General features: G+C 41.4%; 2 protein-coding genes across 4 annotated transcripts in view; both read left to right on the forward strand.

Moving 5' to 3' along the window:
• Window positions 1–4,120: 4,120 nt before the first annotated feature.
• mier2 (mesoderm induction early response 1, family member 2) lies at window positions 4,121–19,156 on the forward strand. 3 transcript variants are annotated; one of them, XM_061684762.1, is made up of 13 exons: window positions 4,121–4,163; window positions 7,808–7,969; window positions 8,057–8,170; window positions 8,277–8,391; window positions 10,551–10,630; window positions 10,714–10,783; window positions 10,853–11,004; window positions 11,647–11,728; window positions 11,885–11,979; window positions 13,614–13,744; window positions 13,854–13,999; window positions 14,313–14,412; window positions 17,379–17,465. In XM_061684762.1, exons 2-12 carry the CDS (start codon window positions 7,946–7,948, stop codon window positions 14,366–14,368), a joined length of 1,065 nt encoding a protein of 354 aa, XP_061540746.1. In that variant the 5' UTR covers window positions 4,121–4,163; window positions 7,808–7,945; the 3' UTR covers window positions 14,369–14,412; window positions 17,379–17,465. The 3 variants fall into 3 exon arrangements, with proteins under 3 accessions (XP_061540746.1, XP_061540745.1, XP_061540747.1); XM_061684761.1 differs by lacking the exon at window positions 14,313–14,412 and having other exon boundaries at window positions 17,379–19,156; XM_061684763.1 differs by lacking the exon at window positions 17,379–17,465 and having other exon boundaries at window positions 14,315–14,382.
• A 4,223-nt stretch (window positions 19,157–23,379) lies between these two features.
• The window catches only part of plpp2b (phospholipid phosphatase 2b), a 34,919-nt gene continuing 31,935 nt past the window's right edge, over window positions 23,380–26,363 (forward strand). The window contains exon 1 of the mRNA XM_061684350.1: window positions 23,380–23,807. Within this exon, the coding sequence (XP_061540334.1) occupies window positions 23,750–23,807 (58 nt within the window). The 5' untranslated portion in view covers window positions 23,380–23,749. The remainder of the gene's footprint in view (window positions 23,808–26,363) is intronic.

Here is a 26,363-nt window from a genome sequence, read left to right on the forward strand (position 1 = left end):
TTTTTTGCTGTTTACTCCTACTCATTTGCATGTTAGACACACACACACAAAAAAAAAACATAATTATTTATATGGACAGTTTTCTTCTGATCATTCAATATCTAGCCAATCAAACATTTCAAGGGTTACATTTTTTTTTTAATTGTCAATATGTTATATGTCCAAGACATACAGAAGAATTAAAAAGATTACAATTAAAAAGAAGAAATTAGCTATGTATGAACATAATGCAGTAGTTTAGTGCGGTATAGCTTAGTAATTATAAAAAGTGTGGCACGCGTGCCACGAGTTGTATACGGCCTCCCTCTAGTGGTACGCACAAGAATCACTGTACAGTTCAGTCGTATTTAACGTTTAAGTGAATTAACTATTTAAGTAATCTAATCTTTAAGAACTGCTTGTATTTTTATGTATTTGGGTAGAATTGTTATTCAACTTATATTTGCAATACTTTTCCACAGAATCATTATTTAAGTACAGTTTTCTTATTTTCTTTCATTAATATTCAAACTGTGTTAATATTCAAACTGTGCAAGTTACAGTGGCTTTTATGAATAAAACCTCTGTCTCGTTTTTGATGAACACTGGTCACTTTTTCTCCTTTTGGGGGGGGGGCACACTTTTGATGAACTACTTGGGCATGATGGTGTTTGTATGGTGAGAGTTGATTTATTTTTAGGTGATATACTCTGTGTCAAAAGATGGAGAACCACTAGTATAGCTTATTCCGATGTGGAGTACAAATTACTTAAGTTACTGCACTTAAGTAGATTTTAAGATAACTGTATTTTTTTTTTTAGTTTTTTTTTGGGGGGAGTCTGTATTTTTTTAAACTTTTGCTTAAATATAGAAGTTGAATCAGTAATTCTACCATTACCAGAGTATTTTTTACACAAGTATCTATACTTCTACTCTGCACTAACACTCTGTACTCTACAAGTACAGAGTGTGAGGACTTTTGCCACCTCCAGCAAGCATACATGTGTGAAGAGAGCAGCGTCTATCTTTATCTGCTTCGGCCATATACAAGTACTGTGCCTGCCCCCTCCCTTCTACATATATAACCACATTATACATTATCTTCAGTGGGACTCATTTCTGTAGGTAATTCCAATTGGAAGACAATTTAGGCATCTATAATTTAGAAAAACTGACACTGAGCTTTTTTTAATTTTTATTTTTTTAAGAAAAATAGGTAACAAACCATCATATTTGATTGGACCAACCAAACCATCTATGGATAAACTTTTTATGAGATATTTTATTTGTCATATCATATATTTTGTGTTTTGAAATTGTGTTACAGATACTCAGGCACCTGAAACACAAATATTTATAATATTGTCAAATAAATTATTTACAATTAAATAGTGTTAGATTTTTATCTAAATAGTAATGGAATTCTAGTACTACTCTAATTACAGTAACAGCATTGTGAAATAATGCCAATGTTGTTGCTCAAGAGTACATGCTAGCTCTGTTAGCTGCTTGGTTGACTAGTGAGGAACAAACTGAACTATATAAAAGACAGATTCCATTCAAATATATTTATGTATATTTGGAGAAAGCTACCCATTAATGACGGTGCATTGTTATTTATCTACATTTAAAATTGTAATTTTAAAAGTGAAAAATTGCCTTGGGTCATCATTAAAAGGGACATCTGGGACAAAAAAAACTGGTTAATTACTACTGATTTTTATTTTTTTTTTAACTTTAAATAAAATATCATTCATTTTGAATTTTTTTGCCTGCAACACGCTCCAAAAAAGCTGGGAGAGGGGCAACAAAAGATTAGGAGAGTTGAGGAAAGCTAAAAAAACACCTGTTTGGAAGATTCCATGGGTAAATAGGTGAATTGCAAACAGGTGAGTGTCATGATTGGGTATAAAAGGAGCAGACCCGAAAGGCTCAGTTTTTCATAAGCAAGGATGGGGTGAGGTTCACCACTTGGTGAACAACTGCATGAGCAAATAGTCCAACCATTTAAGAGGAATGTTTCTCAACCTGCAATTGCAAGGGATTTAGGGATTTCATCATCTACGGACCCCAAAAACACCAAAAGATTCAGAGAATCTCGATAAATATCTGCACATAAGAGGCAAGGCCGAAAACCAACATTGAATTCCCGTGCCCTTCGCTCCGTCCGTATTGCCATGTGGGCCTGGGGTCAGAAACACTTTGAAAAACCATGGTCAGTTAACACAATTTGTCGCAAGTGAAAACTGTACCGTGCAAAGTGAAAGCCATACATCAACAGCACCCAGAAATGCTGCCAGCTTCTCTAAGCCCGAGCTCATTTGAGATAGACTGACGTAAAGTGGAAAAGTGTGCTGTGGTCTGACAAGTCCACCTTTCAAATTATTTTTGGAAATCATGGACATTGCGTCCTCCAGGACAAAGAGGAAAAGGACCATCTGGATTGCTATCTGCATAAAGTTCAAAAGCCAGCATCTGTGATGGTATGGGGGTGTGTTAGTGCTCATGCCATGGGTAACTTGCATATCTGTGATGGCAACATTAACGCTGAAAGCTACATACAGGTTTTGGAGCAACATATGCTGCCATCCAAGCAATGTCTTTTTCAGGGATGTCTCTGCTTATTTCAGCAAGACAATGCCAAGCCACATTCTGCACATGTGACAACAGCGTGGCTTCGTAGTAAAAAAGTGAAAGTACTAGACTAACCTGCCAGCAGTCCAGACCCTCTCCCATTGAAAATGTTATGTTACATTATGAAGCGCAAAATACGAGAAGGGACACACTGGAATGTTGAGCAACTGAAGTTGTACATTAAGCAAGAATGGGAAATAATTTCACCTACAAACTTTCAACAATTCGTGTCCTCAGTGCCCAAATCCTTATTGAGTGTCATTAAAAGGAAAAGTGACACAACACAGAGGTAAACAAGCCCCTGTCCCAGCTTTTTTGAAAGGTGTTGCAGGCACCAAATTCAAAATGATTAAATATTTGCAAAATAAAGTAAAAATAAAATAACGTTTATCAGTTTGAACATTAAAGGTCCTGTATTTTACCGAACCAACTTTTACTGGTATTTGGGATGTTATATTGGCTCTATGGTGCCTCAGTAAACATGCGAAATAGGAATTCAAATTGTCAACGTATTCCTGAACTCCAAAAAATTTTCTGCCGAGAGGCCTGAAATCAGGTCATTCAAATTTCTCTAGCTTATCTACGTCACTAGCGAAGATCTCTGCTCCCGACCCAGCGCAGTCAACATAAACACTTGTGCTCTCTCAAGTGCGTCTACGTGGAGGCAACCAATCAGAGGAAAGGGGGCGGAAGTCTTAGCCAAATACGGACAAAGCGGATACAAAACCGGGTCAAACAGCTGTCAGTGGTGCCTTTTCTGGACACTTGTAATGCAAACCCAAGTCCATGTTAGCGAGTCACTTTATGGAGGTCTAAATACCCAAAATATGGAACGTTTAAATATCTTGTCTTGGTCGTGTATTCAATTGAATATAGTTTTAAAAGGATTTGTATTCTGTTTTTATTTACATTTTACACAACATCCCAACTTCATTGGAATTGGGGTTTGTATATTATAAATATAACAAATATAATATTGTTATATAAAACAAAACAAAAAAATTATCACGTATATTAGCAGTGTTTGGAGTGGGAGATGTCAAAATCACATACAGCCAATGGAAAAAAAAGGTATAAAATGAAGAAAAATGATCATTGCACTGGTATGTGTACAGTTATTTGACTATTTATAATAAGACCTCAGAATTGAAATATTTTGCTAATATTGCTAATATTCTGGTAACATTAACCATCCAGTAGCCAGGACTGGCCCTTATACTGCTGTACAGTACAGATGTCGAAAGTGGAAAATATTAACTAGGCTACTGTACACTATATCTACTACAGAGTAGGGGAAAGCTAGCAGATGTAAATTGTTTGGGGGAGGGAAACAAGAGGAAACGGTGAGTTTAAAATGACTTAAAACACGTTCAAAACTCGTCTGAGATATAATATATATATATTAAAAATAGACGACAAAAAGTGAAGTTATTTTGCCACATGTACACAACTACCTGAGCCAGTAACACACGTCGCGTTGCACAGTGCTATACAACAGACCTACAACATCCGGGCTAGTCGGCTCACGCAGGAACGGAATGGCGGCGGAGGTAAGTGGACGAAAACGAGGCTCTAGTCGCCCAGACGACGGGCTAAACCAGGGCCAAATACAGCCGCTCGTCACCCAGGACGGTACGGCGTATGTGTCGGCGGTGGTACCGGGGAACTAACGCGGAAGGGGTGGAGGAGGGGAAACGTAGCAACGCGGGGGTTAAACGTCGGGAAAGTGGAGGTAGAAGGGGGAGGAATGGAGAAGCTCCCCGGCGTTTCGAGCCTCTCGCTCGGCGTTCAAGAGCCATTCCTCCCCTTCCTCCTCCCTTTTAGCCGTCGAGAGGAACCGAACAGAAAACAAAAGAAGGAAGGCTAAAAACACGGCGGTGGGCCGAGTGGTTTGGTGAAGTTTTTACACGCTGAAAAAGTTGTCTTAGTAATCTTTGTCGTCTCTTTTGGTTTTTTTTTTTTTTTTTTAGTTGGACATTTTGACTTTTTATTTCCTTCTCGCGCGATCCGCCGAGAAGGAAGAGGCGTTCAGCACCAAGTGGCAGGAAAGCGCCCCTGGTCACACACTCGCAACACAAGCAGCACAACTTTGTCACGACAACGGGCCATGTTTAACAAATTACACTCCCGAGCGAATGGAGCTTTTTCAAACTAGCGTGCTACTGTGTAAAGTTTACTTCGTGTCCTTTCCCCTGTTGCTCCGGTGGTCATAAACTTTCGTGACTCGTACAAAACGTGCTTAAAAGTGATGCCACCTCCAAAAGAAACTTACACGAGAAATCCATGTGTAACTTGTGAAATGAAACTAAAGATAAGGCACGGAGTGTTATCTGCTTGTTGCTTATTCGTTGTTCATATATTTTTTTAAGGGTAACATTAAACATTACGCTTAAAAAAATAAATGGTTCACTGCTACAAAACATGCTAAAAGTGAGGCCAACTCCTACCCAAACCAATGAGCTACTGTGTCTAAGATATCAAGAGGAAGCACAAGATAAGGCAGGCAATGGTGGATACTAGTGTTAAAAAAAAAAAAAAGAGTGTAAAAGTACTGATTCAACTACTTAGTTTGCGGTTTTTATTTTAAAAAAGCAAACAAACAGTTTTTGTCATATATGTAAAACCGTCAATGATGGTGTAGTGGTACATTCGCCTGACTTGGGTACAGGCCATGTGGGTTCAGTTCCCACTCAGTGACGGTGCGAATGTGAGAGTGACTAGTTGTTCATCTCTATATGTGACTGATGACCAGTCAAGGGTGTAGTCCGGCTTTCGCCCAAAATCAACTGGGATAGGCTCCAGCTCCCCGTGACCTTGAACAGAGGATGTGTAGAAAATGGATGGATGGATGTTAAAACTGTCTGTATGAGCTGACAGAATATTATTAAAATTATCTTTGGAAAAAATCATCCCTCTCTGGCCGTATCTAATGCCAATGCCATCTAATTAAAAAAAAATATATTTTTTATCGTACAACTTGTCACAGCGTGGCAAGAATAGCCAATCAGAGACCGTAAGGACAGAAGGTGCGACTGCGTCGATCATTTGCGTATGCGCTCCACGCACATGTAGCCATGTGAGGACAAAAAGCCGCCTCTCGTGAAATGAGACTATTTTAGTTTCTTGGCAGGATTATTTAACTCAAGTTAAACAACAAAGGACAAAAAGAAGGAATTGGGAAGCTCTCAAAACACTTAAGGGGAAATGTATTTAACAATGGTTTCCTATACGTGGATGGCTGCATATGGCTGGGCTTGGAAAACCACTTCCAATGCTCACTGGGTCATCAGGTAAGTTGGTCACCTCTCATATTTTTAATTGAGTTTACATTCCCCCAAAAATACAACATAAAACCGGTAACATGTAGTGTTTGGCAAGACTCCATCATGAATAACCCATGGTAGTAATGTAGCTGCCGTGCACGGTAACGCAGTGAGCTGGGGGTGTTTCTTTGGGCAAAGACGTGAGGGGGCGGGTAGTGGAGTGAGGCTACATTTAAATCTTGTTAGCAGTTTGAAAGCTACATACTATACCTTTAATTAAAAGTTAAAAAAAAAAAAAAATCACAGACTGAAATGTAGTTTTGTATTTTCTGTGTGAATTTTTACTGTCAGTTACATGCAGTAACCATTTTGATAACACTATGAAACAAAACACGACGGTAAAATAAAGTGCACACAAAATAATTTCCCTCTTTTATGGATAGTTTTGCCATGACGTCACGCACCAAAATGTTGGAGGGCGACCCATTGTTTTGTTCTGGTGTATTTGAGTAAAGATTCGTCCTGTGTTTGCACACAGTGGACAAACAAATACTGATCACGTGATTGAAACTATGTATTCATTTACATGATGCTCGTACTGAGAAGGAAAAAAAAATCACGTTACATGTGGTATGTTTGTGTTTAAGAGCTAGCTTGCATTGGCCAGACCTTTATGCTATCAAAACATATGTTCTCATGGCTTTGCTAATGCGAGCTAAGGAACAAAACAAAAAAAAAAGTTTAATTAGCTAATGATAACTTGTCTGGACAGGGCTGTGGAAGTCTGAGGCCACCAGTGGCTTTCTTGTCGTAGTCACAGCCATCATTTTGACATAGCAACACAGTAAACAGTAGTAAAAGGTAGCTCAAGTTTGGCCCGTTTTATTATATGGACTACTTTGTCCTGATAATGGGTCAAATAACACGACAGAGTGACTAAAGTCTTTTCAACTAGCCTGGCGCTGTGTAAAGTTTAGTTTGTTTCCTTCCCAGCGTAAAATGTCTCTTACAAAACAAGCTAAAAGAAATGCCACCTCCAGTTCAAACCTATTAACTTCTTTGTGTAATATTGTAAGATGAAAGACAAGCTGAGGCAGGGGAGTCTTGTCTGTTTATTTTAATGGCACAAACATGTTTTAAATGTTATGTAAATGGTTCGGAATAGTTATGTGGATGTCTTGGACGATCACTAGCTTTCTTGTCGTCGTCACTGCAGTAATTTTGACATCGCAACCAGGGGTTGAAAGACTACAGATTTTTTTGTAGTCAACGCTAATGTGATAAAAGTGGAGCTGATAACATCATTGATATTTTTTTTCAGCACTGTGCAGCAGGGCCCAAACTTTTTGGTGCCAGTGACCGGTTTCACAAGAATTCCTAATTCAGAGGCATAGAAAGAAATAAAAACAAATCATTGGGAGAAAAAAAAACTCATCATTACGTTGAATTTAGTTGTTGTAATTAATGGGAGTGGCATACTTCTCTTCAACGAGCTGGCCGGTCTCATCTTGTGTTCCAGGATAGACATAGTCGCTAGTGCACTTTCAATCGCTTTATTGGACAAAGGCTAACAAAATAAACATTCAGACACAACATACTGGTACCCTGACTGGCTAACGGTTGGCCAATTACCAGGCAGTTGCTAACGACAACCAACTCTAGTCTCTTTCACTGACACCTACGTCACTCACCACGCCAGGCCCCACCTTTTAAAGCCATATACACTCAAAGTCACAGAAAATGCAGTGTAGATGATGACCATGAGGATTGTGACTCCAAGTGGACAATAAAAATACCTGCACCTAAACATGCACATAGCTCCAGCCCTAGTCTAGTGTGAGTGCACCCTGAGTGACAACAACACATGCAATTCTGGCCTAAGACTTCTTTTCCAAGTATGGTATGTCAGTGACCACTGTTTCTGTCCATAGGCGGGCCGAGGGCCTGTGGACCTGGCCGCCGAGGCCCCATCCCAGTTGAGATCGTGAGGTACGGCGATGAAGACGCTAGGCCGGAGAGGAAGCAGGAGTCTTATCCGGAGTTGAAGGAGAAGCTCTCCTCTTCCGCAGATGGCGGCGGCCCAATCCCAGACTGTACGTTTACGTCGCTCCTCTTCGGCTAAATGGATCCCATTCTGTATTTTTTTTCCCATTATTCCTGTTTATTGTCTTACTTCGTAGGCCAGTGAGGTGCCCTTGGAGGAGCTGCTGGCTCTGTGTGGCTACGCGGTGCCTGATCCAGCCAAGCAGAGCTGTCACGTCACCACCGTTCTGCCAGACATGACTCTGGAGGAGGTGAGACCCCTCTCTCCTCCTCAGGCCAACAAAGCTTAAATAAATAATAAAAAAATCCACACACCGCTGTCTATATTGCACCTCCAATGTTCCCTGTCTTCTCCAGAACCAGATCACTGAAGAAATCTTTGCTACAGCAGATGCAGTGGAGTCATCAGCTGATGATCTCACCCCCTCAGTCACCTCCAGCACCTCAGATCTGCTCCAGCAACACCTGCCTCGTGAGTTACACAGCACAATGCCTTTTGCCTAATGTCGTGGGTACACAGACCAGGGGTTTTCCTGGTTCGAATTGAGACAAGTTACCATCTTTGTCATTCTGATGCCGTAACCCTAACGCCCCCCCCCCCAACACACACACACACACACACACCATGGCTAAAACAACTATTACTCCTATTTATTTGTATTTTACTGTTCTTTTTCATGAATCATATTATATACTAAAATACAAACATAAAATACAGGAACCATGTTAATTAATATGTAAAGATGTTCATTTAACTATCATGTAATTCAGTGGTTTCCAAACTACGGCCCTGGGGACATTTGTGGCCCACTGCCCTTTGTTTGTTTATTTTGTGACATGTCCTGAAAAAACATTTGACATGGCCTGCGTTGCTTTTAACATAATAATCCAAAAATAGGTGGGTGTGGTGAAAAAAGAGTGAATGTTGATAGAGTGGGTTGTTTCCGATATCTATATGGGTGCAATGCCCCAGACAACAACTACCACTACTACAAATAATGCTAATGAATAGGTTTTATAAATACATTTTCGATACTTTTATTTTCTAGAAACTATTTACAACTCAAATCAGAATAAAATTACTTTTCTGCATAACCGTAATGATTATTTACCATCACAACCAAAAATGGTTTGCTCCAATTTGCTCTGTGTCAAGTTTTTATTTGTAAACCTATCATATTAGTAATCCTCCAGTAAACATTGCTTAAAAAATGGTCAGTTTCCTATGGATTGCTCTTGTTCCGGTTCTTAATGTGGAGATCTGCTCATGGTAGGGGCAGATGCATTCTAGTGGGATACAGGGCCGCAAACCACCTCAAAATCCTGAAAAATCCCAAATCATTTGCCTTAAACCTTTTAACTGAAAGCTGTGATGTAGCAGTAAATGCAATGTATAATTACTTTATAGACTGGTTTTAGCATGTAATAAAATTTTAAGAATTTCTATGTGGCCCTTGCATCCTTAGATTTTTTTCGGTATGTAGCCCTCAGAGGAAAACGTTTTGACACCTCTGATGTAATTAAATCATCAAAATAAGCCCAGCCCAAGTGCTTACATAAACGAATGATGGGTTCATAGTTTGTGTGTTAAGGCCACTTTAGCTTGAGACAGTTTTGTATTATTTTGAAGCAGTCTTCCTGAGCGCTGTGGTCTATGTCCACCTGTGCAGTAATAGCACACTGCAATGTTCTCCCTAAAAAAGTAAAAGCCCAATGAAGCAATTCAAGAAAACTTTTTAAACATTTTTTTTTACAACTTGTAGATTGAAGTGTTACATATGCTATCTTCCTGAATGCAATTTGACTTACTGTATGGATAGATGTCATTTCATGACGTTATAGGTATCCTTTTAGGTATCCGGTCTTTTGCAAGTGACACAATGCACAGAACGGTACAGGAACAAATTAATCTGGTTTTGACGTACTATGGAAGACATAGTACGTCAAAACCAGATTAATTTGTTCATTCGCTCTGTGTTTTTGCCCAACTCTGTGTTGACCAACACACACATAAGGATTTACCATCGTAAATATTGGACAGGTTTAATATTTACGCTTGTCGGCCCGCACCACAGGGTAATCCCTCAGATTAATCCATCTATCCATTCATTTTCTGAGCCGCTTCTCCTCATTAGGGTCGCGGGCGTGCTCGAGCCTATCCCAGCTATCATCGGGCAGGAGGCGGGATACACCCTGAACTGGTTGCCAGCCAATCGCAGGGCACATATAAACAAACAACCATTCACACCTACGGGCAATTTAGAGTTGTCAATTAACCTACCATGCATGTTTTTGGGATGTGGGAGGAAACCGGAGTGCCCAGAGAAAACCCACGCAGGCACGGGGAAAACATGCAAACTCCACACAGGCGGGACCGGGGATTGAACCCGGGTCCTCAGAACTGTGAGGCTGATGCTCTAACCAGTCGCCCACCGTGCCACCCCTCAGATTAATCTTTCAACGAAATCTGACAATTAGACCTTTGCTGACTTTGATCGCAAGGGAAGGAAAATGTTCAAATTCAGCCCCATTGCAGACATGTGTGTACCTGGCTTACAATCTGACATTAAATAACAAATCATTAAGGTGGATTCCAGAAGACAGACTTTCTAATGTTCTGTTTCCTCTCAGATGGAAACAAAGACACATCCGTCTGCTCATCTGACGAGGAGTCCGACGATATCTCCCTTCCCTCCAACGAAGAACACAAGGTCAGTCCCCAACAGATTGAATGACACGCATTTTGCCATCACTGAAGCAGCCTGACACACATTTCTCTGACATGCTTCACCAGGAGATCATGGTTGGTTCCATGTACCAGGCAATAATCCCTCCACTCAGTCCATATACATACCAGGAACAAGGTAGGAACCTCTTACTTCTGCCATTCTTCCAAATCCTTATTTCTACATCTCTGGCATCCCTGTGACCAGCGTACAACAGTGAGGACCAGTTGCTGTGGAGACCAGGTGCTCTTCCGTTGCAGGAAGTGGAGGACTTCTTGTTGAATGTACAGAGGCCATGTGGCCAAGAGGGGGCAGTGTGCAAGCAAACACGTGCTGACACTGTCCGAGACAATGAGCAGGTACTATATAGTACACCTAATGTTGACATCTGTCCATTCACATACACACATAATGGAAACATTTGTCTGTCCACTCATATTTGGGCTCCGCAATTAGAATAAGAGCGACCCCTAATTTAAGATTTTAGGAGGCATGTAGCAAGTTTAGAGGTGCGCACTGTAAATCGACTGAGTAAATATTCACATTAACGTTGATTTTCACTGTATTACTGATAATACACAGCCACTCATCGCAAAAACAAAATTTCGTCGTCGTTCATCATCTACAACAAGAGCATGTGAAACCTGTAGATTTGTGCGATAACACCAAAACCCGTATTGTTAGCCATTGGCCAATCACAGTGGTCCTTCCCCACAGCCACCCAGGTCATTCCCATGCACATTTGTTCATTTGCAGTGTAAATATACTAACTTTCATTTTACTGTGAAATGAGATATTTCAGAGACATACAGAAGCACTATGATTTTCCCAAACACACATTTACAGTATACACTATAATTATATGTGGTGGAGGTTTTATTTCCTTTATTTTTTAATTTTTTAAATGAGGAAGGCTTAGCTGTGAGAATGACCGACACTATCTAATTACAGTAAATGTCTTGGTCAGGCTTTTTTTTGTGTGTGTGTGTCTGTGCTACCAGGCACTGTATGAACTGCTGAAATGCAACTTCAATGCAGAGGAAGCAGTGCGACGATTACATTTCAATGTGAAAGTGTTCATTGGTAAGACTTACTTTTGTATTCATGTCTTACAGCTGTAAAGCAAGTGCAATACTTACTTGAAGAAAATTAAGGAAAAAAATATACTGGTGACTTTTATGATTGACTTAGAATGTTTTGCTTAATCTGATTTTGCTCATGCTCATCCCTGGTTTTTAGAACATCTGTGTGGCTGGAGCGAGGAGGAGTGTAGGAATTTTGAGCATGGCTATAAAGTTTACGGGAAAAACTTCCACCTCATTCAGGCTAATAAGGTAAGTGCTTCAAAGACAAGAGATGTTTATTCCTGACTTGCAAGGCCATTGTCAGGTCACATTTTTCAAAGGTTAAGCCACACAAGTAGATTTAGGGGTTTTCACATTCACATACACAGATAATGAAAACATCTTTGTGTCCATTCACATAAAGGCATAATGTTCAAATCAGACCTCGAGTACCACACAGCTGACAAAAACAAAAGACTGCTTGTCCTCCATCCATCCATCCATTTTCTACCGCTTATCCGAGGTCGGGTCGCATTAGCTTTAGCAGGGACGCCCAGACTTCCCTCTCCCCAGCCACTTCCTCCAGCTCTTCTGAGGGGATCCCGAGGAGTTCCCAGGCCAGCCGAGAGACGTAGTCTCTCCAGCATATCCTGGGTCGTCCCCGGGGTCTCCTCCCGGTGGGATGTGCCCGGAACACCTCACCAGGGAGGCGTCCGGGAGGCATCCGAATCAGATGCCCCAGCCACCTCATCTGGCTCCTCTCGATGTGGAGGAGCAGCGGCTCTACTCTGTGATCCTCCCGGATGACCGAGCTTCTCACCCCATCTCTAAGGGAGAGCCCGGACACCCTGCGGAGGAAACACACACACGGACCCACAGCTCGTGACCATAGGTGAGGGTAGGAACGTAGATCGACCAGTAAATCGAGAGCTTCCCCTTTCGGCTTAGCTCCTTCTTTACCACAACGGACCAATACAAAGTCTGCATCACTGCAGACGCCGCACCGATCCGCCTGTCGATCTCCTGTTCCATTCTTCCCTCACTCGTGAACAAGACCCCAAGATACTTGAACTCCTCCGCTTGGGGCATGATCTCATCCCCGACACAGAGAGGGCACGCCACCCTTTTCCGACTGAGGACCATGGTCTCAGATTTGGAAGTGCTGATTCTCATCCCAGCCGCTTCACACTTGGCTGCAAATCGCTCCAGTGAGAGTTGGAGATCACGGCTGGATGAAGCGAACAGAACCACATCATCTGCAAAAAGCAGAGATGCAATTCTGAGGCCACCAAACCGAACCCCCTCTTCGCCTTGGCTACGCCTAGAAATTCTGTCCATAAAAGTTATGAACAGAATCGGTGACAAAGGGCAGCCTTGGCGAGTCTGTCTTACTGCCGGCAATGTGCACCAAACTCTGACACCGGTCGTACAGGGACCGAACAGCCCGTATCAGGGGGTTCGGTACCCCATACTCCCGAAGCACCCCCCACAGGACTCCCTGAGGGACACAGTCGAACACCTTCTCCAAGCCCGCAAAACACATGTAGACTGGTTTGGCAAACTCCCACGCACCCTCGAGGACCCTGCCGAGGGAGTAGAGCTGGTACACTGTTCCACGGCCAGGACGAAAACCACACTGCTCCTCCTAAATCTGAGATTCGTCTTCCCGACGGACCCTCCTCTCCAGCACCCCTGAATAGACCTTACCAGGGAGGCTGAGGAGTGTGATCCCCCTGTAGTTGGAACACACCCTCCGGTCCCCCTTCTTAAAAAGGGGGCCCACCACCCCAGTCTGCCAATCCAGAGGCACTGTCCCCGATGTCCACGCGATGTTGCAGAAACATATCAACCTGGTTGACTGCTTGTCCTGAGTCGGCGTAATAAACAGACTACCTTCTCCACAGGTAAGGACCCGCTCTGTGGGGGAGTGTGTGGCGTACTACTACATGTGGAAGAAGTCTGAACGGCATGACTACTTCACTCAACAAGCCACCAGGATCACTCGGAAGAAGTACACCTTGCAGTCAGGGAGCATGTGGGTTGTAACTAAACAACTGCTTGTCCAACTAATCCTCATGTAAAGTACATTCACCTTCATCTGAACTTTGACACTGATGTGCTTCCCTGTGTTTTATTTGGTTCAGGGATGAAGGAGATCAGGACGGGTATGGTGGCGAGATGGAGCAAAGCAATAATTCAGCTGGCTTACTGTCTCGTAGTAGCGCCGCGGTCTCCGGAAAGCTGGCGCCTCCCTTACCTCGGCAGTCGAGCCTGGAACTGGACAAACAAGGTGAAAATGGTTCAATTATATTGAAAGAAACCTTCGCTGTAGGAAAACCTACTGTCCTCACCCACTTTATAGAGTGTGTATAGGATTTACTTACAATGTCAGATGCATTACTATGCATCACAATGGATTTTATGATTTCGTCTTTTTTTTTGTTTTGTTTGTTTTTTTTTTAAATCTTTTTTTTTTTTACATTGAGCATTTACTGTCTTCCGTTCTAAATCATTTACGTTTTTCCTTTTTCCATTCTCGTTTTGTGTCTGTCTGTGTGTGCGCATGCATGCATGGTTTACCCCTTTTTGACACGGCGCTCCAGAGGATGAGGGCCGCCCTCGGCGCAGACGGACCCCCCGCTTTCTCTTAAAGCCATGACCTTGGTGTGGTCAGGCCTACAGAAAGCAGGCTGCAGCCTGCAGGTAAAGAAGGAGGGAGGCTTGTTGTCCTTGCTACTGTAGAACAAGACACTTGTTCATTCGGTTCCTCCTCTGTTTTTTTTTCTTTTGTTTTTTTCCCGCCCCTCAATGTGGTATCAGCTGCTACTCTATTGTACTGGGGCATCTCAATACGTTTGAATATCATAGAAAATGTTGTTTATTTCAGTGGCGCAATTAAAGACGTTAAGGTTTTTATATAGATTCATTACAAAGAGAGGAAACTATTTAATTAGTTTATTTATCATTTTGTGTAGTTTATGGCTAACAAAAACTCTGTTTACCATTTCAAGTAATTAGAATATTACATAAGAAACAATCAAACGGTTTTTGATGTAGAAACTAAGGCAATAATTTGCCTTCTGAAAATGATTTTCCTATTTGTTTAATGAATGTTTGAGTTTTGCTTTTTCAATTGAACCACTGAAATGAATAAGCTTTTCTACCATATTCCAGTTTATTGCGATGCACCTGTATGTTTTCCAACCGCTAATATTGTTGCCATTGCTTCACTCCATTTTTCTTCATGATTTTTGATCTTAAGAGCCCATGCCCGAAGCGACGCAGGTAGTCTGCCATTTTAGTTGTCATATTTTGGCCATTTCCACGGATCCTTCAAAGATGAATTTGTCCGTTCAGAGAATTTAGTGAATCCTCTTGGGAATATAAATAATAACTTGTTGTATGTGGCCCAAAGACAAGTTCATCAAATACATGAAGAAATCTTAACCTTCCTATGGAAAATTAATCTTTATAATTGCTGTAGGTGCACATTGACTCCTTTCTCTGCTGTAATGATTAAATGCTGGAACGGATGCACAAGTATTTCAAAGTTTCCCCCTGGCATGAGACAAGGAAGAAAATGCTGTCAATCTGCATAAAGTTACGGAGACTGGAATATATTTTTGATGTATTGTTTTACCATTTGAGTCACTATGACATCAATGCAACCCGTCCACCTCACAGAGTCATAATGGCACCTCCCGTCTGTTCATAATCTTCCATTCACAGGGAAGTAGACTAACTAGCTAGTTAATGAATAGTTGGACAAACTAAAACAAAAATGGTGCTGTATTTTCATTCTTTAACTTTTATTAACAGTTTGACAGAGATGTGTGCTCTATTGAGTGTCTTTCTAGTTATATGAAGTCATTATGGCTTTGCTCAAACAGCAAATCGAATGGCGGTTTGGTGATACTGACTTTTGCACAGTACTGTACAAAATCAGATTATGTCACCGCTCTAGAAAAGAAACTCCATCGTAGGAGGAGGATGCCCTGTATTTCATGGGATGGTCAACTCTGATGTGCATTTATGTCAAATAGTGTTAGATGGTAGCATCGGGACACAACGTAACCACTGAATAGGACAAAGACAAGTTGTACAACATGGCACAGTGCTGCATGTTGACATTATCTCTCATTTCAGTCTTCTTTTCACATGACCATTCTCTGTTGACGAATCAATAGACAGTGTGTCTCTGTAGCCCCTTTCTTTTGCTTTCGCCTCAGCCTGTGCCTTTCAGACAGAACTCGCATAAGTGGGAGACACTGCGCGTTCACACAGCATTTGCGGCTTCCTGAAATTATAATTAGATAACTGGGACCACCATCTGGACAATTGCTTTCAACACGGGCGTGAGCCGTGAGTTTCGAGCGTTGCCCTATATACTCCAGTCGTACCTTCCTGCTTACACCAGAGTTGACGTTCCGTCGCTCATACTGTGTTGGAAGTGCCCAATTTGCTGGCATTGACTTCAATTTCGCATCAATAACTTACAGACAGTACAGTGACGAACACAAGGCTGGTACCCCATCACTTTTACCTACGGTACTATCCGTTTGGCACCGTTTACAATGGGGGCGGGCAAAGCTTTGTGCTAAAGGACAGCATTGGATTATAGCTATAGACAGATGCGGTAAAAAAAAACAAAAAACCCTTAGCCTTGACTTGAGATTTTAATTCATTACATTGCCAAGCCCTTTAGTTACACTATTTACTTGTGTACCAAGTGAATTTTACCCATTGAAATGACCTAAAATGCCATTAATCTATTATAACCTCCCAAACCCCCATTTTTTTGTTTCATTTTTAATAGACAAATAGCACTTAATTGTCAACTATAAATATAAAAACATAACCAAACACAATAAAAGAGAATGTAAAGAAATAAACTGGTCTTATAAAGTGTAATTGTGCCAAAAGACAGACACAAACACACAGAGTAGTATTCATGTGCTGAGTGACTGGCATCAGGAAGTCTGACTCCTGTTGCCCATTTACCACGCAGTTAGTGTGGTGTGAGTGCGTCTTCATGCTGCTTGCAAGAGGTGTCATTTTGTATTTGTTTTTGACTGGTTGTCGGGTTCAGTAAACGGCTGAATCAGCGGCTGTCGCTCTTTTTTTTTTTTTTTTTTTTTTTTATATATAAACTCGAGCACAGGCATATCTGAAGCTTGCTCATAATACAACTTTTGTCTTGCTGCACAAAGCAGAAAACTGACCCGTCGATGGCTCGTGACTTAAAAACTGAGGCACCCTTAAGTCAGGATACCATTGTAAATAAAATTTGTTGCAATGCTAAAATCATTCTCATGTTTCAATTGTATATATGGAATTAATTTAATTAGAATCAATTATTGAATAATATAATGTTTTAAACACATGTAAATGCTACTAGTAAAACAATTGGAATGGAAGGAAATAAACTACAATTAATCCAACAAATATTACCTTGAGCCTTAACAATCAATCTGTGTGCTAGATTAGAGAACGGGGCAGCCAGTGCGTGGCCCTCGGGCCGTACCTTACCCACCCTTGATCTACAACCTTAAACAATGGAACAGTGCTCACAAAATTGCTAAAATATTAGTTGCCTATACATGTTGTGTCATCACAATGAGTAGTATTCTGATGACATTTTGTTCTCTCTCTTCCCTTGACGTGTGTAGCTGGAGAACTGCTGACGGGGCTGTCTGAGATGCGCGGCGACGGCTATCCTCAGAACCTGTTTGCCCGCCCCTTCGCTCTGCCTGTCTTGTCGGATCAGGGGGATTGCCTCTCAGGCTGCGGCGCAGGTCCAATCCAACTCCAAGACCCTCAGCGCCCAACGGGCTTCTTCCAGTTCCACATGCGCCACGGTCCTTTTATCCCCGAGGACTGTGACACAGCAGGTGATGTGATTGACTCCCCCGTCGCCTGCGGGTGGGACTTCACCTGCTGCGTGCCGGCTCTCCCCCACCTAATGACCTCATGTCCGGCTTGTCTGCATTTATCCCCCTGCTGCACTGCCCTCCCTTCCAGTGAAAGCACTTGGGAAAATCCTAATTGAATAGAGATGTGTTCTGACTGAAAAGAACACATCTCTTGCTTGCTTTTTATCAAGACTGATAAAAGCAAGCAGAACATTATTATTATTTTTTTTATAATACCAAAATACCCTCACGGCTACTTTTAAGCAGTATGAGTGGCGCAAACTCTGCTTGTTGCTGCTGTAAGGCCTTTTACACAAAACATCTCTTTATTTCAACACAAACATCCTCTACGCCACAGGTGTCAAACTCCCGGGAGCCAAATCTGGCCCGCCAAGTCATTTCATCTGGCCCGCGAAAGCAAATCATCTGTCAACTTCCATGATTCTTGCTCAAATTCTCATGAAATAATAATAAATGGTATCTTTGAGAGCTTTTTCTGTTTACAGTAAATTGAACAATAGTTGAACAAACTATTATCCTTGACTTCTGATTTCTAAACTAGGTATCCATCAATTTGTTGTGTGTATGTAATAATATTATGATGTGACTAAACATTTATATGGTTTCACGGTCAACGGCCCTCTTAGGGAAACCGTGACGACAATGTGGCCCTCGACAAAAAAACAGTTTGACACACCTTCTCTACGCTGTCATCCACTCACTCTCCTTCTCTCTGTTCTGTGTTTGCTTGTGCTTTCCTCTGTCGTTTTGTCGTGGCACACGAGCCAAATTCCATCGAGAGCTACATGAACTGGTTTAAATAAAGGTTAAATTCATAAAAATAAATGTAGATTATTTTACACTATAATAGTCCGGTTTAAGAACGAGCCTAAAATATTCCCTGCAGTATATAGCTGTGCCTAGCTCATTAGGATGGATTACTGTATACCCAGGGATTAAGTGAATTTGATTTGTGAGGAAATTTTGAAAAAAGTCATATATTAAATCCTGTTTCAGCTTCTAATGATGGTCAAGATTAAGTCTTTGGTTTCTCTGCACATCAAAGTGTGGCATCCTAGATAACTGATTAATGATGTTCATTATGATTACCACAAACCTAGACTTTTTATTTTCCATTTATGGTCATTTGATGATTTCATGTAATGCTTTGCAGAACTATTGGGACGTTGATTTTAGTGATTATTCTTGTTTTCAACTGACCATCACTTCATGTTTTAATGTAGTCCCATTCTGGATCTGAAGGAGCAAAGAAAGTGTTTCAGGAAGTGGAACAACTTTATTGGTTGTTCGCATAACACCGTGTCATCTTCGATCGCCTCTATTTATTTGTTATTCATCCCTATGTGCACGTGTTTGAGGTCTTCCCGCAATTGCAGCGAAGCGAGCCAGATTGATGTTTGCGTTTACACGAAGGAGGTGATGGACAAGGCCTGTTGTGAACAGGAATGTGTCTTTTAATTTCACATTTTGTTTTTGGGAATGTATGTATTGTCCTGCCCCGTTTTTTGTTGTTGTTGTTGTTGATAATTGTTGATAATAATTATTATATTTTGTAAAAATAAAATAATTATAATAAATGATTATACAAAACAGTTGTGGAATATTCCTTTTTTTCTTTAAATAGCAAGAAGCTTGATATCCTAAAATGGAAGACAGTGTTGTTACAGTGCATTCATTGGTTTGCCAAGATTATTTCCCCATTTTTAGCAAGCGCTGCAGAAGACAGTTGAGCGTAAGCAGATCATGTGTCAATCAAAATTTGCAGCCAGAGCAACTTTACGAGTGAGGTGAGTCGGTGTGCAACAAAATTTAGTGGAACCACATGTAAATCAAACCGTTTACAGTAACTTTGCCAGGGAATATGTACGAGGCAGGCAAGCGATGCAAAAAAAAAAGATTTTCAGATATAATGAGTGCAGCGAGTATATATATAATGAGTGCAGCGAGTGTGTGTGCGAGGCAAGCAAGCGGTGAGGAAAACAGTTCACAAATAATTAGTCAAAGTCAAAGCTATTATGAGCTAATTAGTTTCAGCACTGTTAATTCGGTTCAGATCCAATTCCTCTACTTTGCCATAAGTGAAGCTTGTTGTTACTGGAAAATCCCAAAAGGGGGCAGAAAAAATACATTCAAAATTGATTACTATACTGAAACCGTTTGAATGTAAGCAATATTTCATTTAACCAGCATAATTGATCTGCTTAATGTATTTTACTTTTGTCTTGACAGAAGTGCAATTAATATAATGTCTGGAATGCTGACCTAAGCAAATTGCAAGCAAAAGTTGTTATGCTGTTCAAAACAAGCTCCAATGGCAACAAGCTGCTTTGGAGAAATTCTTTATCATTTCACTTTTCAAATAAAACAGCTGGTGTATCAATCACCTATATAGATGACGGATACATATATGATTAACATATGTGAACCACTACGCTGTCAATGAACACATTGTATTGTGCATGTGGCCAGAATGTTGTGCTTGGTCAAGGTACAATTGGTAAAAAATATGTTTATAACTTAGATATTAAAAAAATATATACATACCGTATATTATAGTCTACAATTTTTTTTGTCACATACATGTAAAACATTTTAATTTCCTCTCGCCCATATATCCAGTAATAATCATTCAATAGTTGCTGTATATGTATGTAAGTGTGTGTGTGTGTGTGTGTGTGTGTTATTTAAGATAGACAAGATCTTTTTCCAATTATCATTTACAATATTCACAATATCATTTGAGCCAAACAAACAATTACAATTCTCTGTCTCTAAAGCATTGGGAGGAGAAACAGGGTGGTGCAATAGCAGACAGTTATTTTTAACCTCTGTAGTTCTCGCATGAAATAGATTGCCATTTGTTATGGCGTGACTGGAAATTCTGAATAAGACATGAGTTGCCAATTGCTGTTAAAATCATTTCGCACATTCAACAACAACGAGCCGTGGTTCACTGCTAAAGTTAAGCAGCTTCGCCAAGCTAAGGAGGACGCATATCAGAGCGGGGACAGGGCCCTAGAAACCATCTTACTAAAGAAATTAACATTGCAAAGAGGATCTATGCAGCAAAGTTGGAAAAACAGTTTAGCGCAAACGACTCTAAATCAGTTTGGCATGCATTCCAATCGCTGACGAATTACAAGCGACGATCCCCCCAAGCTGAGAACAATAGCACACTAGCCAACGGCTTGAATACCTTCCACTGCGGATTTGAAAAGGACAGTTTCACACCACACACCCACCCGGCCGCACTCACGACCACAACCACACGTCTGACTTCTGCGTTAACCATCCATGAACAGGATGTGAGACGCATCTTCAAACAACAGAAGATTAACAAAGCGGCAGGCCCGGACCATGTGTCCCCATCCTGCCTCAAAGTCTGCGTGGACCAGCTCGCTCCAGTCTTCACTCAGATCTTCAACAGATCTTTGGAAATGTGCGAAGTTCCATCCTGTTTCAAACGCTCCACCATCATTCCAGTCCCCAAGAAACCTGCAATCTCTGGTTTGAATGACTACAGGCCTGTCGCTTTGATATCTGTGGTCATGAAGTCCTTTGAACGTCTCGTGCTGGACCACCTCAAGAGCGTCACAGGTCCCCTGCTGGACCCCCTGCAGTTTGCCTACCAAGCGAACAGGTCTGCGGATGATGCAGTCAACATGGGACTGCACTTCATCCTAGAACACCTCGACAGTGCAGGGACCTACGCGAGGATCCTGTTCGTGGACTTCAGCTCAGCGTTCAACACCATCATCCCTGAACTCCTTTCAACCAAGCTTCTCCAGCTCAGCGTCTCACCTGCCATCTGCCAGTGGATTTACAGCTTTCTGACGGGCAGGACACAGCAGGTCAGGCTGGGGGAGGCCACCTCATCCACACGCAGCATCAGCACTGGGGCGCCCCAAGGTTGTGTCCTCTCTCCGCTGCTCTTCTCTCTCTACACGAACGACTGCACCTCAGCGAACCCGACTGTCAAGCTCCTGAAGTTTGCAGATGACACCGCTGTCATCGGCCTCATCAAGGACGGTGACGAGTCTGCATATCGACAGGAAGCGGAGCGGCCGGAGCTGCGGTGCGGCCGACACGACCTGGAGCTGAACACGCTCAAGACGGTAGAGATGATCGTGGACTTCAGGAGGCATCCTTCGCCACAGCTGCCCCTCACGTCGTCCGGCTGCCTTGTGTCAACCGTCGAGACCTTCAAGTTCCTGGGAATTACAATCTCTCAGGACCTGAAGTGGGCGACCGACATCAACTCCGTCCTCAAAAAGGCCCAGCAGAGGATGTACTTCCTGCGGCTTCTGAGAAAGCACGGCCTACCACCGGAGCTGCTGAGACAGTTCTACACAGCGGTCATCGAATCGGTCCTGTGTTCTTCCATCACAGTCTGGTTTGGTGCTGCTACAAAAAAGGACAAACTCCGACTGCAACGGACAATGAAAACTGCTGAAAGCATAGTCGGTACCCCCCCTACCCACCATTGAGGACTTGCACGCTGCCAGAACTAAGACAAGGGCGTGCAAAATCCTCTCGAACCCTCCGCACCCCGGTCACCAGCTCTTCCAGCTCCTTCCCTCAGGTAGGCGCTACCGATCAACGCAAACTAGAACTAGTAGACATTCCAACAGCTTCTTCCCTCTTGCGATCAACTTCTTAAACACCTAACCTATAATTCCATTACAATAAGCTGGCAATTTTTTGACTTGAGTTCGTTGTCACATTTCTGTGGGGCCAATTATGTATTACTCGTGCACTCACTGTAGTTGTCTCGCCATGCTGCACTATTTGCATATACTGGCCACTCATGCCAAAGTAGCATCTGCCCCCATTTGCACACTGACTGAGGAGTATCTGTAACATTTGCACAACCGACATTGTCCCAGATGATCGCACTACTCGTCACTTTAAACCGCATACACTCCTTGAAGTCTCAGCGCCCTTTGCACAACGGTCATTGCACCGGACTATTGCAATATTAGTCATTCGAACTGCTCTAAATGCTAGAGGACTCTGCATCTTTTTGCACAATTGTTTTTTGTCAATGTCTTTATGTCTCCAAAGTGTTCTGTAAATTGTCTGTCTGTTGTACTAGAGCGGCTCCAACTACCGGAGACAAATTCCTTGTGTGTTTTGGACATACTTGGCAAATAAAGATGATTCTGATTCTGATTCTGATTCTGAAATAGCTGCATAACCAAAGAAAACACTTGTTTCTGTTCTCATTTCAGTCTTTTTATTTTTTAATTATTGGCTATTAAAGATTTTTGTTATTCCAGTTTACATGGCTTACACAATAGTAATACAATTATTAAGTATTATAGTAAAAAGTATTAGTGACAATGAATTAAATTTAAATGAATGGGAAAAAACAAAAACAAAAACCAAGCAAACAATCCAAAAATATATAAAATGAGTTCCCATTATAAGAAAAGAAAGTGAGACGTGATAAAAAAAAATCTGAATGGATATCAATTACAGAACTACATTTCTACTAATTACAGACAAGAAATAACTCTCAACCAAAATTATTTTAATAATGGAGTTAATTTGAGAAATTTCGATTTATATATTTTAAAATGTAATTTTATTTTATTTTGATTTGATTATTTTTTTTTTCTTCATTTTAGCGACCCCCTCCTTCCTCCTCAAGGAAGACAGGAAAGGAAAATGGGAGGGGAAAGGCAGCATTAAGAATGGAGGACGTGAAGTGGGAGGCGTCCAGTGTCACCGTGTCGTGCTCGCTCGGCTCCTTCTTTCTCACAACGGCTTGGACCCGAACAACGTTTGGATGCTTCGTGTGGACTCTTTCGTAGACTATTCCAGAACGCAAACGGGACCGTGTACTATATTTTAACGTCCTATTTTTTTACGACATCTTGCACAATTTTTGACACATACGATCACTTGTATTTGTGCACGCGCACAGGTAGACGCGGTACCCCGGAAGAAGAACCCGTAATGCAGGTTGCATTTTTTGTTGTTATGTAGCAAAGCCTAGCATAATGGAGGTGTTTACGCGTACAGTTTGAGCTTGTTTTATTTTTTTATTAATTTTTTTCAATCTCCATAAGCCAAAAGTGAAGTTGAAACGACGGCGAAGCAACATGAAGAGCGTGAAAAAGAAGCTGTGCGTCCTTATAGACGTGCTGTGCGTGCTCGTCGGTGAGTCTGCCTCAAACTCTTCTGACTTGAATACGACGTGTTACTATTACTGTGTTTGTGACAGTAACTTTGGAATGTGTGTCATGATCATACACGATGATGGTAGGGATTTCCCCCTCCCGTGGTAATTCTGGTTGACCATTCTTATATAGGCTTTGTGATCCACTTTTCCCAAATGATTCCCCCCTTCTCCTCCTCAGTGGAGTGGACAGAGCAGGAAGCAGGAATGTTTGTTTATGGAAATGTGATATTCAATTTTTCTTTGCCAAGAATCCAACTCAGAATGTTCCACTTCCAGCGTCAGCACGGCGCGACTCCCCCAAAATATCCACGATTGCGTTATATCTGTATTGTATAAATAAGTATGTAGGTAAATAATTTCTGGGCATCCATGAGCCGTAACTTGTGGGTCCACCAAATAATTTGTCGTAAATCATGTAGCATCAAAAGTGCAAATCACAATAATAGCAAACGAATTTCTCCTTCCTACTTTATCTTCGGGTCAATTAAAAGCTCTGATATGATTGTGATGTATCCCATAAATTTGACATGCCTGCATTCGTGCGGCATTTTGAGCTGTCATGCTCTTTTCTGAAAGTTACACAGGTGATGCAACGTGATCTTGGCCAAATATTTGCAGATTGGTAGCACATACCTCAGGTCAAAAGCTTCGAAAAACGATGGGGAAACAAGACGTTATCAATTTCTTAACGCCTTGACTCAGGCGTCAAAGGTTAACAGGAATTAAACTTGCTTTTTTTGAAAACCGTTGCTACTTGGTTGAAAAAGTTGTCAACAGTAACCGTTCTTTTGTAAACTACCTCCTTTTTGTTCCCCGTGTTAGTAGAAGCAGTGTGTGTCACCTAGCGACAATGGGTAAATATTCCTTTCTCATAAACAGTTTATCAATATTTAGTTTGAAATAAAAGAAATTCCCATGGCATTTACGGGTGTACATGAGAGTATGTTTAATTGGCGTTAGGGCTATGAGGGGATCCTTGGAAACATTTCTCCCCTATAAGGGGTCCATGTACCCAAAATGTTTGACCACCCCTGTATTTGACCACCTGTCGTAAAAAGTAGGAGTGCTTTAATCAGCAACCATGGTATACTATGCATCCAAGATGAATCTCCTGTAAGGGACGAATACATACAGTTTACTTTATCGTAGTAGTACGAAACTGCGAAAGAACTTCTCTCTTTCGCACACGAGCTCTGATGGTCACCTACCCCTGAATGATCTGTGTACATGTATTGTGTATGTCTTGATTTTTCTTACCCAATTTTTTCTGTGTTTTATACTTGAAATATTACATCACCCTGCTAAGGGACTGCACATGGAAACTAGTTTATGGCTATAGTCTGGCATATTTACATGCAAATTTACTTTAAAAAGCACTGTCCCATTTTAATTGAGTAAATAAATAAATGAAGCTGATTCTTTAGTGTCTCATTAACTTTTTTTTCCGCAAAATATTACATTTGAAAATGTACTGGTAGCACAGTTTACTAGTGGTTATCAAGTCTGCCTCACAGTCAAGATGTTCTGCGTTCAAATCTCTGTGGAGTTTGTTTTCTCTTCGTGCTTGTCTGTTTTGTCCGGGTACTCCGGCTTCCTCCCACATTCCAAAAAATGCATGTTAGTTTATTTTAACAGTCTACTTTGTCCGTAGGTGAATGCTTATCTATCTATACGTGCTCTGCGATTGACTGTCGACCAGTCCAGGTTACACCGCTTCTGGTCCAAAGGTCTGAAGTCAGCTGTGATAGGCTGCAGCTTATCCGCCACCGTCATGAAAACGGGCGCTATAGAAAATGGATGGTGGGATCTAGCTATTGAAGTGTCGCATGGGTTTAGCTTGGCTCTCAACATGGCTTTGTGTTACATAAATATCATGGTGCTCTGTTGGTCAGTTGCCACGTCCGGTCATCCAGGTCTCAGCTGCATCCCGCCCTTAAGTGAGCTGGATGAGGCTGTGCAATAATGGCTTGACAGAGCGTGTAATTATCCTGACCGTTGGCTCATATGGGCACAAAATACTTTTCCGGTTGGGTTAGTAGTTTTGTTTGCATGTGTTCTCACGCTGTAAATTATTTCCATGTTCTTGGCATGTATTTTTTTGGAACACTAAATGCTCCATTTTGCTGCATTTTGCTTTGTGAAGTGCATTAAAGTGTAGAAAAAGCAGCGCTTCCAATCTGGGAGTGATTCCTTTTGTGTCATTCATACCTGGACCTGCCCTTTTCAAACAGCCTCACCACTGAATGAATTAGTATACATGTATCTTTTTTTTTTTTTTTTTTTAAATATATATATATTTTTTTTATAAATTCACTACAATGTTGCTGTCTGTTTCTTTTCATTTCGCCATTAATACAGAAATTCCCCGTATATTCGCAGTTCACTTTTTTATGAATTTACTTTTTTTCCCCCGGTTGTACCCGTTTATCCACAGTTATTTCCAGTTTTTGTGCTCGTTTTGAAACGGCCTAAGATGCCTCTAAATAGTAAAGTAGTACAAAAATTGGTGTAGAGGAACTATGTTGAAGTGATTC

The sequence above is a fragment of the Phycodurus eques genome, chromosome 8, assembly GCF_024500275.1.
Source record: "Phycodurus eques isolate BA_2022a chromosome 8, UOR_Pequ_1.1, whole genome shotgun sequence".
Lineage (NCBI taxonomy): Eukaryota > Metazoa > Chordata > Actinopteri > Syngnathiformes > Syngnathidae > Phycodurus > Phycodurus eques.